General features: G+C 43.1%; 1 protein-coding gene across 2 annotated transcripts in view; it reads left to right on the top strand.

Moving 5' to 3' along the window:
• Positions 1-17,003, top strand: part of MVP (major vault protein) — a 33,897-nt gene extending 16,894 nt beyond the window's left edge. For both annotated transcript variants that reach the window (XM_032236785.1, XM_032236784.1), the window contains 10 exons: positions 863-988; positions 1,092-1,250; positions 6,461-6,699; positions 9,080-9,277; positions 10,749-10,884; positions 11,971-12,182; positions 12,944-13,060; positions 13,650-13,776; positions 15,690-15,878; positions 16,707-17,003. In XM_032236785.1, the coding sequence (XP_032092676.1) occupies positions 863-988; positions 1,092-1,250; positions 6,461-6,699; positions 9,080-9,277; positions 10,749-10,884; positions 11,971-12,182; positions 12,944-13,060; positions 13,650-13,776; positions 15,690-15,878; positions 16,707-16,829 (1,626 nt within the window). In that variant the 3' untranslated portion in view covers positions 16,830-17,003. The remainder of the gene's footprint in view (positions 1-862; positions 989-1,091; positions 1,251-6,460; positions 6,700-9,079; positions 9,278-10,748; positions 10,885-11,970; positions 12,183-12,943; positions 13,061-13,649; positions 13,777-15,689; positions 15,879-16,706) is intronic.
• Positions 17,004-17,325: the final 322 nt, after the last annotated feature.

Genomic DNA, 17,325 nt, shown 5'->3' with positions numbered 1-17,325 from the left:
AACCAATAGTGAACAGGCTAGGAACCTCCCATTGAAGTCCATGCATCTTAAAGTTGGTTGAAAACGCTGCACTATAGTTTCTGTTTCCAAACTAAGAATGGCAGGCAACTTGCCAATAATTTTTGGTGATAGTGATTGGAACTGGAGGATACCATTCCGGTAATTAACCAACATCAAATTAACCACTTTACAGTTTAATAAATAGAGTTAAGCTTCCCCTTCCTTTTTTTAAACCTGTTTTGACCTAGGCTTCCCCAGCAGCATGAAGCCAAGTCCTTGTCCTGATAAACCCCTTTTATTTAATTTACAGTGAATTCCTCTCTAGCAGCGTCCCTCCTGTCCCACAGTCTTTCAGGATAGTTCACAATTGCCGACCTTTATCAAGCTTAGAGAGTGACCAGGCCGATATCTTTCAGACACCTCAATACTTGGCAAGAATGCAGGAATGAGGGGTCTCTTGCAAGCTCTACTCTCCTTTCGCTCCTCTTTTATTCCCTAAGGGAGGGCCCATTCATCGTCCATCTGTGGCTTTACTCTCGAGTCGATCCTTGTTTCTTAGCTGTTCCCTTAGTTTGGCAACTCTGTGCATGTGTACACTGGGAACAGGCTCCAGCTGTTTGTCTGCCTCACTGATGTCTGACTCTGAAGGCAGCACATAACTCCCAGACGGCCCCGGCCCCCCTCTCTGCCACCGGTGCAGAGCCCTCGGCAGAGACTTCCCCAGACTCCATGACTGGCCCATGTTCCTCCCCAACCTCCTCACTGTCTGAATCTGCTGCCAGGTCCACTGGCCCGGGTGGGCCACAACAAAACCAATGACTGACAATCATTCTTGAGTCAATTCTTGCTTCTCATTCTGCAGGGCGAGATATCATTCTTCCTACAGCCTGGAGAATGGTTGAAAGACGGGATCCAAGACATTTATGTCCTGTCTGAAGAAGATGGCCTCTTATTACGTGCAGTTCGCCCCATTGAAGACAAAAATGAGGTAGGAGGTCCTGAGTCTCTGTTGGCCAGGGAGGATGGATGGATGGATTGCTACAGGTGGACGTGACACTTCTTCTCTTCCTCTTACGTGGTCTCTTACCCAGGACGACGAGGACATTCTACGCAAGCCAGGTGACCGCTGGCTGATCCGAGGCCCTTTGGAGTACATACCACCTGCGGAGGTCGAAGTGATGGAGCAACGTCACTCTATTCCCCTGGCTGAGAATGAAGGCCTTTATGTCCGGGATATTAAGACAGGGAAGGTGAGTGGTAGATCTAGCAGTGGTTACCAAAGAAGAACATCAATCCTTGGAAATGCAGACTTTTAGAAGTCAAAAGGACAGCATTTCTCTAATGTGGTTTATTACATTACTTATTAACTGCTCTTTAGACAAAACTCAAACTCAAATTCCTTTCCTTACAAAAGGAAATCACAGTGATGTGAAAAGGATATGTTTCTGCTTCAGCACTGGTTATTTTTTTCAATCCTGTTCCAAAATAAACCAATATGCAAGAACGTGGTTCCCTTCCCCCCTTGTATTCTTCCTCTGGGCTTTGGCCACTGTTGAAAGGACAGAGATGGTTATAGGACAATGTAAATAAGATGTCAGTGATACAACTTCAGTGAGCTTTGCTTGTCATGAAGGCTCTGGTGTCTTCTATATTTTAAATGAAAGCTAGCTATCAAATTGGGGACATTGTTGTTCAGAGACTAAGATGCTGAGCTTGTCGATCAGAAAGGTCGGCGGTTCGAATCCCTAGTGCCGCGTAATGGAGTGAGCTCCTATTACTTGTCCCGGCTTCTGCCAACCTAGCAGTCTGAAAGCACGTAAAAAATGCAAGTAGAAAAAATAGGAACCACCTTTGGTGGGAAGGTAACAGCATTCCTTGTGCCTTCAGCATTTAGTCATGACGGCCACATGACCACAGAGATGTCTTTGGACAGAGCTGGCTCTTCAGCTTTGAAACAGAGATGAGCACCACCCCCTAGAGTCAGGAATGACTAGCACATATATGCAAGGGGAACCTTTACCTTTACCTTTTAGCTACCAAATGTGTACAGATAGTCATCGATTTACAATAGTTCATTTACTGACTGCTCAAAGTTACAACCGCACTGAAAAAAGTGACTTACAACCGTTTTTCATACTTACAACTGTTGCAGCATCCCCACAGTCATGAGAACTAAATTTGGACTTTTGGCAACTGACTCATGATGGTTGCAGAGTTCCCGGGGTCAAGTGATTCTCCTTTGTGACCTTCTTACAAGCCAAGACAATGGGGAAGGGCAGGTTCACTTAACAACTGTGTTACTAACTTAACAACCGCAGCCATTCATTTAACAACAGTGGCCAAAAAGCACCGTAAAATGGGGCAAAATTCACTTAACACCCGTCTCACTTAGCAACAGAAATGTTGGGCTCAGTTGTGGTGGTAAATTGAGGACTTCCTGTAACTAAAAGAATAACAGGAAGCAGGGAGATTGTTTCTGTGGTTCTCACCTTTTGGTAGCAGTAATTCACTGGCTGCTGTTATGTAAGAAATTTGGAATGCTAGCTTAGGTGGATGATACAAAAATGATCGAGGAAAATGGAAAAAAAACAAATTTCTGCAATGAAGATTGTTCTGCGTATATACAGAACCAAAATCAAGATGGTGCCGCCGTCAATAGAACCGGCTTAGGGGCGTAGCAAACCGAGTTATTACCTACTCGGCCGAACCGGTCTGAACTGGTAGGAACCCACCTCTGGGACAGATGTGATGGATTGTGACTTTGAAGGGGAAGGTGGTGTGATGGACTAGAGCAGGGGTGTCGAACTCAACGCCCGGGGCCTAGATCCAGCTTACGAGGTGCTTAGATCTGGCCTGAGGGGCTACCCTGTAAACAGGAAAGGACTGCCCTGCGGTGCCTCTGCCAGCAAAAACTGAGGTCAGGAGGGCCATAGGCAGCTCTGTTTTTGCAGAGGGTTACAGGAAGCCGTCGCAGCTGAAAATGGAGCTTGAGAGCCCACAAGCGCCCCCAAACATGAGTGACACTGAGCTAGCCAAGCCCACCTTGCCCCCCCCCCCCAAAAGTCAAACACAACCCTGATGCAGCCCTCAATGAAAATGAGTTTGACACCCTTGGACTAAAGTAAGGCCCCTGTTTTCCAAGAAGGAGAGAGTACATTTGGGGTGCGGGAGGAGGGGAAGAGACAATTCAGCCCAGGGCTGACATTGGAGACAGAGGAAGAGATTTAGGGCAGCTACTGCCTAGAATTCCCCAGGGTATATTTGTTCAGGTGAGAGTAGGACTGGTTTAGCAGGATTCTGTCAATATATAAAGAATTGAACTTGGGCTGGATAGTTCCTGGGCTGGGCCTGACAATGAGCTTTGAAGAGTTCTGTAGCTTAGATGACTTTGAGTTGCTCCTATATGACTTCTTTCCTACATTCGCCTTTTTCCCCCCTGCTTATACCAGTGTTTCTCAACCTCTAAAGTTCAATTTCCACAGTTCTCTAGTGTGAAGTGTTAAGAAATATGAATTTATAAAGGAGGAGGAAGATCTGGAATTCATACATTTGGTCAGTTTGAGAGTTGCACCAGAGTCCACACAGCATGCTGGGGCCTAGACTCCAAAGGCACATGGGACCCAGGATCCATTTTAGGAAGAGGTTTGATTTCTAAAGCAGGGGTCGCTGACTGGGGAATTCTGGGAGTTGAAGTCCGCCAGGCTTAAAGTTGCCAAGGGTGGAGACCCCTGGTCTAAAGAATGACATTGTGTCCCCTTCCCCCCCTAAAAAAAAACCCTCTCAGAAACGCACGCACGAAAATCAGATAAATTTATGAGCTACAGGTTGTCCTTGCATTACAACCATTCATTTAGTAACCATAACAAAATTACAACAGCACTGGGAAAAAAATGACTTATGATTTTTGCTCAGTCGTGAAATGGTTTTTTTATAACCATTGCAACATCCCCATGGTCACGTGATCAAAATTCAGGCACTGGGCAACTGGCATGTGTTTATGACAGTTGCACTTCTGGAGTCATGTGACCACCATTTGTAACCACCTCAGCAAGCTTCCAACAAGCAAAGTCAATGGGGGAAGCCAGGTTCACCTTAACAACAATATGATTCACTTAATTGCAATGGTTTGCTTATAAGATAGCAGTGTTCCAATATCTAAGGGGGCTACCATAAAGAAGAGGCAGGCAACCTATTCTCCAAAGCACCTGAAGGCAAGACAAAAAGCAATGGATGGAAACTAATCAAGGAGAGAAGCAACTTAGAACTGAGGAGAAGTTTCCTGACAGTTAGAACAATTAATCAGTGGAACAGAAATTGCCCCCAGAAGTTGTGAATGCCCCAACACTGGAAGTCTTTAAGAAGATGTTGGATAGCCATTTGTCTGAAATGGTATAGGGTTTCCTGCCTGAGCAGGGGGTTGGACTAGAAGACCTCCAAGGTCCCTTCCAACTCTTATTCTGTTATTCCACGTCATAAAATGAGGCAAAACATATTTAACAACTGCCTGGCTTAGCTGTGGAAATTTTCAGCTTAATTTTGGTTGTAGGTCAAAGACTACCAAGATTGAGGTGTTAAAAGATTGATATGCCATCAAAATCCCATCATGGTTTTTATTTCAATATATTTGAATGATTGTAAATTTATTTGTGCATATCCATATAAGGGCAAAGGATGAGTGGGCTCTAGTTCCATTTTTAAAATACTATAATAACACTTCTCTTTCTCTTCCTCCTCCTATTCGAAAATCGAGGAAGCAAATAATGCCTCTACCTACTTCTGATTTGCATAAAAATAATTTATCACTAATCTTCATTAAACCTGAAATGAAAGTAATAAAGGTCCAGACCCTGCGAAAAAGAACCTTTCACAGAAGGCTAGAAAGAAATGTCCCCCCAAAATTGCTTGAAAATAAACATTGTAAGGGAGTCTTGACAATGGAGAAAGGCAGTGCTGGGTGTTATTATCTTAAATAGTGTGCAAAATCTTATTTGTAATCTCGCTTCTTCGCTGAAGAAAATTTCCTGGTTTCTGTATTACCTTGATAGAATAACAGAGTTGGAAGGGAACTTGGAGATCTTCTAGTCCAACCCTCCACTCAGGCAGGAAATACTATACCATTTTAGACGTTCCCTAATCTCTTCTTAAAAACATCCCGTGTTAGAGCACCCAAAACTTCTCAAGGCAAGTCATTCCACTGATTAATTATATTAGTGAACTGTCAGGAAATTTCTCCTTAGTTCTAGGTTGATTCTCTTCTTATTCCATTAACTTAGCGCTGACTCTCAGCAATCACATAGATAAACCTTCTCTAGGATATCATGTCTCCAGCCTTGAGTCTTCCAACAGTCCACCGCAATCATCCATTCACCTTGCTGCTGGTTATCCTCTTCACTTCTTTCCTCCCAAATTTCCCAACATTATGGGCTTCTTAAGGAAACCGGATCTTTGCATAACTTCTCCAAAATACAAAGATTTAAATCATTTGTGCTTTGAGTGAGAACAATAATTTATCATCCCTTTGTTTGCTTTTGAGGCTATCCTCAGAAATCTTCTCCAACACTGAAGTTCAAAAGGGTTAATATATTTCTTGAAAAATCCAACTTTCACTTCCCTACTGCTATGGGGAAAACAGTTGCTAACATAGAGACATCCTCGTTCTTTCAAAGCTATAAATAGAGACCTCCTTTGCATAACGCTTCTGAAATAAAGGAGATTGCCCAGGAAATTCTACTAAATTTGTTGTTGTTGTTAGTTGCAAAGTTGTATCCAACCCATCGTGAACCATGGACAAGGTTCCTCCAGGCCTTCCTGTCCTCTACCATCCCCCTGAGTCCATTTAAGCTTACACCTATTGCTTCGGTGACTCAATCCAGCCACCTCATTCTCTGTCGTCCCCTTCTTCTTTTGCTCTCCATCTTTCCCAGCATTAGGCTCTTCTCCAGGGAGTCTTTCCTTCTCATTAGGTGGTCAAAATATTTGACCATACTTCAGGATCTGGCCTTCTAAAGAGCAGACAGGGTTGATTTCCTCTAGGATTGACCTGTTTGATCACCTTGCAGTCCAAGGGACTCACAGGCGTCTTCTCCAGCACCAGAGTTCAAAGGCCTCAATACTTTGCCGCTCACAGCCATACAATGCAACTGGGAAAACCATAGCCTTGACTATACGCAGTTTTGTTGGCAGAGTGATGTCACTGCTTTTTAGTGTGCTGTCTAGATTTGCCATAGCTTTCCTCCCCAGGAGCAAGCATATTTTAATTTCTTGGCTGCAGTCCCCATCTGTGGTGATCTTGGAGCCCAGGAAAATAAAATCGGTCACTTCCTCCATTTCTTCCCCATCTGTTTGCCAGGAACTGAGAGGGCCAGATGACATGATCCTTAGTTTTCTTAATGTTGAGCTACTAATTTTATGGGGATGTTATGTATTCTTATGTTTCCTACCATTCCTCATTCTCTTCCAGATTAGAGCTGTGATTGGCCACTCTTACATGCTGTCTCAGGATGAGGAACTATGGGAGAAACACCTACCTGGCCATGTGGAAGATTTGTTGACTACCGGCAGGGATCCTCTTCTTGATCGCTCCAAAGACAGCTCAGACAAGGGTGTTGTGTTGCCCCGTGATAAGACACGGGCTGTGTCTTACCGTGTTCCCCACAACGCGGCTGTGCAAGTTTACGACTACAAGGAGCGTAAATCCAGGTGAGAAAAGGTAGTCCTTGACTGACCACAGTTGAGCCCGGAATTTCTGCTGTTAAGCAAGGCAGTTGTTAAGTAAGTTGCGCCCCATTTTATGATCTTTTGCCACAGTTGTTAAGTGGATCATGCAGTCCTTATGTGAATCTTGCTTGCCCCATTTGGCCTGGCCTTTTGAGAAGCTGGGAAAGTTACAAACGGTGATCACATGACTGTGGATCAGTGCAAACACAGGTGGTATTCAGCAGGTTCTGACCAGTTCTGGAGAACCGGTAGCGGAAATTTCAAGTAGTTTGGAGAACCGGTAAATACCGCCTCTGACTGGCCCCACCCCCATCTATTCTCTGCCTCCCGAGTCCCAGCTGATCGGGAGGAAATGGGGATTTTGCAGTAACCTTCCCCTGGAGTGGGGAAGGAATGGAGATTTTACAGTATCCTTCCTCTGCCAAACCCACCAAGCCACGCCCCCAGCCATGCCATGCTCACTAAGCCACACCTAAAGAACCGGTAGTAAAAAAATATGAATCCCACCACTGAGTGCAACAGTCATAATTACATGCCAGTTGCCAAGCACCAAATTTTGGTCACAGGGGATGCTTGAAAGGTTGTGTGAAAACTGGTCAGAAGTCATTTTTTTCAGCACCATTATAACTTTGAACGGTCACTAAATGAATGGTTATAAGTCAAAGACTACCTGTACTCTTTCTCAGCCAGACTTGGGATGGCACATTCTTAAGAATCGGCTTTCTGGGCCCGTTGTTGTTGCCTCTCTCCACCTTGCTGGATAAACTTGTGAGAATGCTGCTGACACTCACAATTGGGCTCAGGAAATTATGACTGCAAGTTCCAATGGTTCCTGAAAAACAGGCTTGACTGCTGTTGGAAAGTGGATTCAGTTTCTTGTCTGCCCCGAATATGGTAATCTGGTCATTCTTTGATTTTAAAGTGGAGCCCCAGTAAATGATATTGAATTCCCTCTGGAATGAGAAATATGCATGCCCATTCCAGACCTTAGACTTTAGGAAAAGTAGGGTGCCTGATTGACTTTTAAGAATTGCTTCTTTCTCTTTTGTGATATTGCATTTTTCATTTGAGGGATGCAGTGGCTCAGTGGCTTAAGACGCTGAGCTTGTTGATCAGAAGGTCGGCAGTTCTGGGGTTCAAATCCCTAGTGCCGGTGTAACAGAATGAGCATGTAAAGTTTAAAAGCAAGTAAAAATGCAAGTAGAAAAATATAAACTACCTTTGGGGGTGTTGAAAGAAATGTCCTTCTGGGTTCGGCTCCCAAGTAGGGAAAAAGACACTGGAGACATGGAGGCTGCTTCAAAAGATGGTTTATTGGTGGACAGAACAGTGGGAAAGTAACAGCATTCCGTGCTTAGTCATGCTGGCCACATGACCATGGAGACATTTTCGGACAGCGCTGGCTTTTCGGCTTTGAAACGGAGATGAGCACCGCCCCCTAGAGTCAGGAACAACTAGCACATGTGTGCGAGGAGAACTTTTATCTTTACCTTGTTATTCATTTATTTTCCGTCTTTTATTCAATAAGTATACTACTTGTAATGTAATACTACTACCTTCTGGCCTTCTTCCATATACATATGGGATTAATTTTGTGATGGCTAGCCCAGATAACCCAGATGTCACCCAGTTAATGTCACCCAGTATTAATAGCCACATTATTGCATTTCACTGCATTTGCCATTGTGGTTTTTTCCCCTCTGACTTAATTATTAGCAGCACATTTCAATAAAGAGACCAATTTGTGCTCTCAATTCTGCAACTTTAACATGCAAAATTAAAGGCAATAGAGTCCTTTAAAGGTTTAATAAAGGGCTGCCATATCTTTACTAAAATCTTCTCTTCAACAATTCAGCCTCTTGTGTTTCTTCCTGTTCAATGAGGCTGAGAAGTGGATAGGCTCAGGTCTCTGATTCCCTCCCTTTTCTCCCTACATTTTACTAAATGTATTTTTTTCCTAAAAGAATACAGATGCTCTTAATACTTCTATGAAGTTAATATAATTATATTAAGTTGAAAATGGATTCATTATAATAGTCCTAGGGGAACAGAAAGAATAAAATTTAATCTACTGTTCAGAAGGAAATGATGTTGACAGAGAAGGAGTTCTTCAACAAATGAGATGTGAAACATGAAAATAAGCATTGCAAAAGAACTTTGGCCTTCAAGAAGACTTCACAGCATGTTAATTGTTGGGTACCTAAGATTGAACTCTCAACCTTCGGAGTGGGAGGTGAGGGTATTCATCTCTAGGCCACCACGCCGCTCATTTTAAAAAAATGCTAATAATGAAGACTAAAATAACAATATCAAATGCTGTTTTGAACCTCTGGGATTTAATATGACCTTCTCCTTCCTCCAGGGTGGTTTTTGGACCAGAACTCGTGCTACTGGGTCCAGATGAGCAATTCACAGTCCTGAGTCTCTCTGGGGGCCGGCCCAAGCGCCCCCACACACGGCGTTCTCTGTGCCTCCTCCTGGGGCCAGATTTCTGCACTGACATTATCACTATTGAAACAGCTGATCATGCCCGTCTCCAACTCCAGCTGGCCTATAACTGGTGAGTGAAGGGTAACTGGATGGATTGAAAGTTGGCCAGGTCTTGATTAGAATGAGATCCTTTACCTGTGTTTTGGTCTTTATAAAGATTATAAAGAATCAATTAAGGAGAAACTTCCTAACAGTGAGGACAATTAACCAGTGGAACAGCTTGCCTGCAGAAATTATGAGCACTCCATCACTGGAGGTTTTTAAGAAGAGACTAGACAGACACTTATCTGAAATGGTAGGCTCTTCTGCTTGAGCAGAGCTCAAGGACTAGACCTCCAAGGTCCCTTCCAGCTCTATTGTATTATAGTCTAAATCCCTACCTAAGGCAGGAGTCCTCATACTATCTCAGATAAATGGTTGTCCACTCTTTTCTCAAAAGTATCCAGAAATGGGGAACCCTCAACTCTGGGAGGCAGGCATGATAGTTCTACTGTCGGAAAATTCTATGGGATTTCCAGAACTTTGCATGGTTTGGTGTTTCTTCAGTATTTTTACCATTGTATTTTGCAAGCCGGCAAGAGTCATAGCAGATTGGGGTAGCTGATACAGTTCCATAAATATACAGATCAAAAAAATAATAGACGGCAACAGTACAGTATTAATTTTATTTAGGTTTCCTTCTATCTGTGTTTCGCTCACCGTTTGTTGAACTGTTTTTGCATAATATTCCTTACCTTGAAATGGAAGAAAGTGATAATTATATGTGGTTTTATACTTTGCAATTTTTAAAAAAATTAAACTTTAAACTTGGTATGCTGCCCTTCAAAACCAAGTGTTAAAAATATTGTTTCTCTTCCTTGAGAAGTGATTAAGTTATCAAACTATTCTACCAAGGGAATATAAAGATGGTTTCTCTCATCTACCAATATCTGTACAACATTTATAAACCTTGGATGACTTTAAAAATACGCCTTTGGGTTAGAAGCATATTTTTCAATTGGAAAGCATGAGACCATCTAGCTATTTAAATTATCCTTAATATATTTCAGCTACCAGTAGATCTTAAAGCTCCTTCCATTTTTAAATGTGATCTAATCCTCAGTATGCCAATGCCATATGGTACATCTGCTTTATCAAATATATTTAATTGCCTTAATTCTCCAGTCTTATTTTCTTAATGAACTATTTAAATTTCTGCTTTGAAAATATTTAAATATTGTCTGAGTTGTTGCATGACACTAAGTGATGTTTGATTTTAACTGGCTTGTAAATCCCAAGGGTGCTTTTTTTCCCAAGAGGCAACTGGACTTTCTTTGTTTTTCCTTCAAGACGTTTCACTTCTCATCCAAGAATCTTCACTGAAGAAGCTTCTTGGCTCTGAAGCGAAACATCTTCAAGGAAAAACAAAGACAGTCCAGTTGCCTCTTGAAAAAAAGCACCTTTGGGACAACCATGACCTGGGTGACTGAGAATCTCCTTCGACGTGTGGTTTCTCAATCTTCTCAGGTTTCCTTTGTAACATGGATCTGTTTTCCCATTAGGCACTTTGAGATTCCTTCAGCGGCTGAAGCAACCCGCCTTTTCTCAGTCCCAGATTTTATAGGTGATGCCTGTAAGACGTTGGCCTCACGCATTCGGGGAGCTGTGGCTGCTGTCACCTTTGATGATTTCCATAAGGTGAGCTTAACTTTAGCTTCTCCACCATGACTCTGGTCCCACCAGAAACTCTGCCATTTAGCCCTCAACATTCTGAGGATTTGGTGACCTCTCTCTCTTACGTGTAAATCCCTATTTACTTTTAAACTTGGTATACTGCCCTTCAAAACCAACTATTAAAAATACAGCTTCCCGTCCCTGAGGTTTTGTTTATCCATGAACACAGATTAGAAAAAGTGAGATGTGTGACTAAGGATCAGTGGTGGGATTTCAAATATTTTCTTACCGGTTCTAAGAGAGAGCATTTATGCGCGCAGCACACAAAGACCACCTTTGGGGTCATTGCTGGTGAACTGAGCCCAGCTGAGGCGTAGCAATCCACTCTGCTGCTCTCTTAGCTTGGTTGTTTTCTTGGAGAGAAAGGACTTTCCAGATGGGAATGGGGTGACCTGCGCGCTGGAGGAAAAATGTACTGTATTTTTCAGAATATAAGATGCACTTTAGTTTTTGAGGAGGAAAATAGGGGGGGGGGGATTCTGCCTACCAGGTATTCATCTGGCTAGTTTCCTTAGTCTGGTCAGCTTCAGAATATAGGTTTGCTAGATTTGAGCATGCCCATGCGTGCTTTTTATTCCATGGTTGGGGATTAAAAACAGTTCAAAAGCACAGCTGATCATTGGAGAGAGAAGCAATGAGAAAAGCAGGAAAAGCACGGAAGATCGCTTGTTAGCACTTCATTAGGGCTCAAAAACAGCTTTGAAAACACTACATTTGGCGTACAAGACACACCCAAATTTTCAGCCATTTTTAGGGGGTAAAAGTGCGTCTTATACTCTGAAAAATACGGTACTTTGGGTCAGTGTTTCTCAACCTCAGCCACTTTAAGATGAGTGGACTTCAACTCCCAGAATTCCCCAGCCAGTATGCTGTCTGGGAAATTCTGGGAGTTGAAGTCCACTCATCTTAAATATTGCCAAGATTGAAAAATGCTGTTTTAGGTGACCTTGAGGGAAGTCACTGTGAGGTGAAGTGAAGACAGACTTATTGAGGGGGTTAATATTTAATATTTCTGTTTGTGAATTTTCTTACTTAAATTGATGTTCCTAGAACTCAAATCGTCTGATCTGTGCTGCCGTCTTTGGGTTTGATGGAGAAGGGACCCTGCGTCACTCCTTGCGCTTTGCCCCAAATGGCCTCGTCATCAGCAGCGTTGACATTCAAAGTGTGGAGCCGGTGGACCAACGGACACGGGACGCCCTTCAGCGCAGTGTGCAGCTCGCCATTGAGATCACCACCAACTCTCAGGAAGCTGCTGCTCGGTATGGAGCATTTGGGGTGGGAAGCAACCAGGTTCCCTCTATTCACTTCTTATTATTAACAATATGTGTAACTTGCCCCAGAATCTCTGGGGAATTTAAATTTATTTATTTAATTTTTATTCCACTTTTATTACTTGATCAGTAACTCAAGGCGGTGAACATACCTAACATTCCTTCCACCTCCTATTTTCCCCACAACAACAACACTCAGAGGTGAGTTGGGCTGAGAGAGAGTGACCAGCCCAGAGCCACCCAGTTGACTTAATGACTAGAACTCACAGTCTCCTGATGATTAAGGCTGAGTACTAAAAATGATGGGTACCAAAACAATTTTTTCCCATAAGGAATAATAAGGAACAAGGCAGCCACATTGACACGTTCTAGCTTATATATTGAGTACCAAACAACAGTGAATACCGGGACAAAATTTTTATATCAAAATGGGTTGAGTACCAAATTCAATGAGTTTCAAAGCAGTTAAGTACCAAGGTGTTTTTCTCCAGCTTCTTGTTTTCTCAAAAACAAACAAAAATGGAAACAGCCTGTTCTTTCCTTCCTGACAAAGTCTCTTCTAATTTATATCTGGAGAATTTTTCCTGGAATAAAGAGATGCATCTTAGGTAAACTTGTTTCCCTTTGTGGTTTTCATTTCCCCTGATCCCATCCTCCCTCCCTCCGTCCCTCTCTCTCTCTCTCTCTCCCTCCCTCCCTCTCCCTCCCTCTCTCTCTCTCCCCCTCTCCTTCTCCCTCTCCCTCTCCAGCCATGAGGCAGAGAGGTTGGAACAAGAGGCTCGAGGTCGTCTTGAACGGCAGAAAATCCTTGATCAGGCTGAGGCAGAACGAGCCCGGAAGGAGCTGTTAGAGCTGGAAGCACTGAGGTGAGCGTGTAGGATCCATGTTGTTTTAAGGCCCAACTATGGACATTTATAGTGACGCAGTAGCTCAGTGACTAAGACGCTGACCTTGTCGATCAGAAGTTTGGCAATTCAGTGGTTCAAATCCCTAGCGCCACTTAACGGAGTGAGCTCCCGCTACTTGTCTCAGCTTCTGCCAACCTAATAGTTTGAAAGCACATAAAATGCAAGTAGAAAAATAAGGACCACATTTGGTGGGATGGTAACAGCGTTCCATGAACCTATGGCATTTAGTCATGCTGGCCATATACTACGGAGATGTCTTTGGACAGCACTGGCTCTTCAGCTTAGAAACGGAGATGAGCACCACCCCCTAGAATCGGAAACGCCAAGCACATATGTGTGTGGGAACTTTTACCTCATGGACATTTGTTCCAAACTTAGTTCTTTCCTACTATCTGAGGTCCCAGGCAGCTCTACCTAAGAATTGTGAGAGATGGACTCCTCATTAAATCTAGAGGTTGCAAGTTTGGGGAAGCTGATCTAGTTTTTGACTGCATATTGAGATAGTATTTCTAAAGGGCACTCTGCTTCCCCTTTCCCATTTTCCCAGCACGGCTGTGGAGAGCACAGGAGCTGCCAAGGCAGAGGCCCAGTCCCGAGCAGAGGCAGCCCGAATTGAAGGAGAAGGAGCAGTTCTGCAGGCCAAGCTGAAGGCTCAAGCTACTGCCATAGAGACAGTAAGTCCTGCCAGTCCTCCCACAAACCTTTTTAGGCGAACTAGCTTCTTGATGGTGGCTGTGAATGTTAATCTGCCCTCCAGTGCTGAGCATCATGAGCTAGAAGAAAACATAGTATCTGAAAAATAGAGTAACTGATTTTGCATCTTTCCAACCTATTCTAAGCATTCCCCATCCCTTTTTTTTTTCTTGTTTAGTACTTAGTCCCGAGCTAACGGTTCAGTTAAGTAGAGCATACATGGACAGAATAGGGCACCCGTATCAAGACTGCACTCTTGAAATTCACTGGATTAGGGTTGGGAATGGGAATATTGTTTGATTATTTTCCTTAAAAAAAAGATGAAGATAGGAGCAGAAGACCTCTTGTTACCAATTTTCATCCATAAATGGCTTGAAAGTTCAATTTTGGGGCCTTTTCAATATTGGTGAAGAAGTAGACCTTTTTTGCCAATCATTCCTGCCTGTCCTTCTTAACCATCCCTCCTTCTTGTACGAAAACTACCGTGTTTCCCCGAAAATAAGACAGGGTCTCCTTTTCTTTTGACCTCCAAAATAAGCGCTTGGCCTTATTTTCGGGGAGGTCTTATTATTTTTGAGGTACAGGAGGTGGTGAGCATGGTCTCCTCACGGCTGCTGCTGTGTTGCAATATTTTCAGGGAGGGCTTATATTTAGGGAAGGGCTTATTTTAACACATGCGCTCAAAAGCTTGATTGGGCTTATTATTTGGGGAGGCCTTATTTTTGGGGAAATAGGGTACCTAAAAGTGGCCTAGAAAAAAAAAGATACCAATTTCAGGTCAGTTTAACTTCCAGAATCTCCCCACTCATCAAAAGTCCAGAAAGTGCTGAGAAGCACCAGAAACACCCTTAGAGAAAATTAGGAGGTTGAGCTGTAGCCCCTGAATTTTGTGATGTGATCTTAAATTCCTTCCTTCCTCTGCTTTTAGCCACTGAAGCTTTCACGTGCTTGATCCCAGTCGAAGCATGATTTAATGCTTTTAATTTTCAGAACAAAGCCTGTATGGGATATGGTTTTTTCCCCACTCAGAATTCTAGGCATAATTATAACTGAAATATATGAAGCATCTTCTGATGACAGATGCTCTCTCTGTTCAGCCTCCAACCTGTAGCCAGCTCTGAACTGCACTTGTAGGCTACAATTCCTGGCCTTGTTCTTTAACTTTGCTGCTGCTTTCCATTCCTGCCGTTCGTATCTCCTTGTTTGATGAAGAGTTCTAGAGAAATCAAAAGTTTGGTTGTTCCTAGAAAAAGCATTGCATCAATTTGGATTTTGTATTTGGTTTTTCTCATAGACAAAACTATCTCTGGTCATATATATAACAAAGAAGAGTCAGATTCTGCCTGTGACTTTTTACTATTCTGCCATAACAATTTACAGAACCATGAAATCATAGGACTGGAAGGGACCCTGGAGGTCTGCTAGCCCAACCCCTGCCCAAGGCAGCAAACTTTATTGCACCGCGGACAACTGTCCGTCTAATCTTTTCTTCAAACTTCTTCAATGGGCTGTAGATGCCAGCAGGTGTCTGCACTTGCTAGATGACAGATGATAGCTGTTTGTCAGACTAAGAAGCACGTGCTGAATTTTAAAGTCTTTAGATGACATCCATTGTTTTATATGCAGATAATAAATTTTGCTCATAGAATGGGTGTCTTAGTAAACTTTATATTAGGACTTTAGTGGGAAAAGTAAAGGCAAATTAGAGAAGACCCATTGGTTGATATAGTTTCTCTAATAAGAAGTAAGAGGAAAAAGTGTAATGCAATGGTGTTGTATGAATTGTTTCAGAGTATTTTAAAAATCACATTGGTTGCTCCTTTTCTTTCACTTTAATGTTTGGATTTTGCCTGTGTGTCCACCTTTCTTCCTCCCTCCTTCTAATCTTTTCCAGGAATCAGAACTGCTGCGTCTTGCACAAGCCCGGGAACAGGAGCTGCGCTTCGCCAAAGAGCAAGCCAACTTGGACGTGACCAGGGCAGAAGCTCTGGCTGCTGTTGAAGTCAAGAAATTTGAAGCTGTGATCAAATCCCTCGGACCCAGCACGATCCGCGATATTGCAGTGGCTGGGCCAGAGATGCAGGTGAGAAGCAGAGAAAGGAAGGAGGGACTAGGAGAACATTGTTCTTCCAAATAATGGGTGTGCCTGAACTCATAGTTTATTCGGTTTGCGTTAGAATGCAAGAGTACAAGGGGTTGTGGACCGTGGCTTCTTGTCTACACCCCTCCACTGGCAGTGAGGGTCAGATCAACCTTCCCCAATATGGTTTTCCTCTAGTTCTGGTTGGGAATTCTGGAAGGGTCAATTCTACTATATCTAGAGAACACCAAGCTGGGCCAAACTGCATGAAGACGTAAGGCAGGGGTGAACATTCCTACTGATCTAAGAGAAAGCATAGGGCACAATAAACTACAGGGAGTTCTTGACTTACAACCCACAATTGAGCCCAAAATTTCCATTGGTAAGCAAGCTAAGTTGTTAAGTGAGTTGTACCCCACTTTACGACCTTTTTGCCACAGTTGTTAAGTGAACCGTGCAATCGTTAAGTGAATCTGGTTTCTGCCTCCCATTGACTTTGCTTGTCGGACGTCTGCTGGGGAAGTTATGAATGGTGATCACGTGACACCTCCTCCCAAACAGTGCAACTGTCATAAATACATGCCAGTTTCCAAGCACCCGAATTTTGATCACATGATCATGGGGATGCTGCAAACTGCTCATGTCACTTTTTCCAGTGCCAATATAACTTCAGAACGGTCACAAAATGAATGTAAGTCAAGGACTACCTATAGAAGAGCAGGAGCTCTCCTCAGACCCATCTCAGATGCCCCAACGTGATAGCAGGTTAGAAATATTCATCTGAGATTTTTAAACCGTGGTGCACGACTTTTTGCTTTCTTTTCCTTGCAGGTCAAAATACTCCAAGGTCTGGGAATCCAGTCCACCCTCATTACGGATGGTTCTTCTCCTATTAACCTCTTCACAACTGCTGGAGGACTCCTGGGGATTCTACCCAAGCCTTCGGAGACATGAAATGAAGGGGGAAAGAAGCACTCTAGATGAATGCTCTCTATTATTACTTAATGAGTGCCTTACAAGAACATGGCAGGGCACCATGGGTTATATAATAATGTGCTTCTCCAAAATGTATGAATCTTTTGATGGGAGCAAAAGTATAAAATAAACCTCTTTTTCTGTTGCATACCATTCTCTGCTTTATTATTCATCTTTTTTTGGAAGGATTGCTCCTGAGAGCAATGATAGAACGTGGATTGGAGGAGGGAGGTGTTTGGAATCTTGGTTGTTGTGGCAGAAAAGTCATCTGGAATGTGAGGAAAGAAGCATGCACTGTGAGGTCATTAAGTATATATATATGTGTTTGGATGTGAGAGAGGCAAGACTAAGCCATTATGCCGAGCCAAGTGCAATCTTTGTTTCTCTGCATCTTATGCACTTTTGCAAATCTCTCCAAGGAGAAATGGATTGATCAACTAATGGAAGGTGAGCTCAGGCTCTCCTGCCCAACTTT

This window comes from Thamnophis elegans, chromosome Z (genome assembly GCF_009769535.1).
Source record: "Thamnophis elegans isolate rThaEle1 chromosome Z, rThaEle1.pri, whole genome shotgun sequence".
NCBI classification, from domain to species: domain Eukaryota; kingdom Metazoa; phylum Chordata; class Lepidosauria; order Squamata; family Colubridae; genus Thamnophis; species Thamnophis elegans.
Note: the sequence above shows the minus strand (reverse complement) of the source record. Positions and strands in the feature narration are given on the sequence as shown.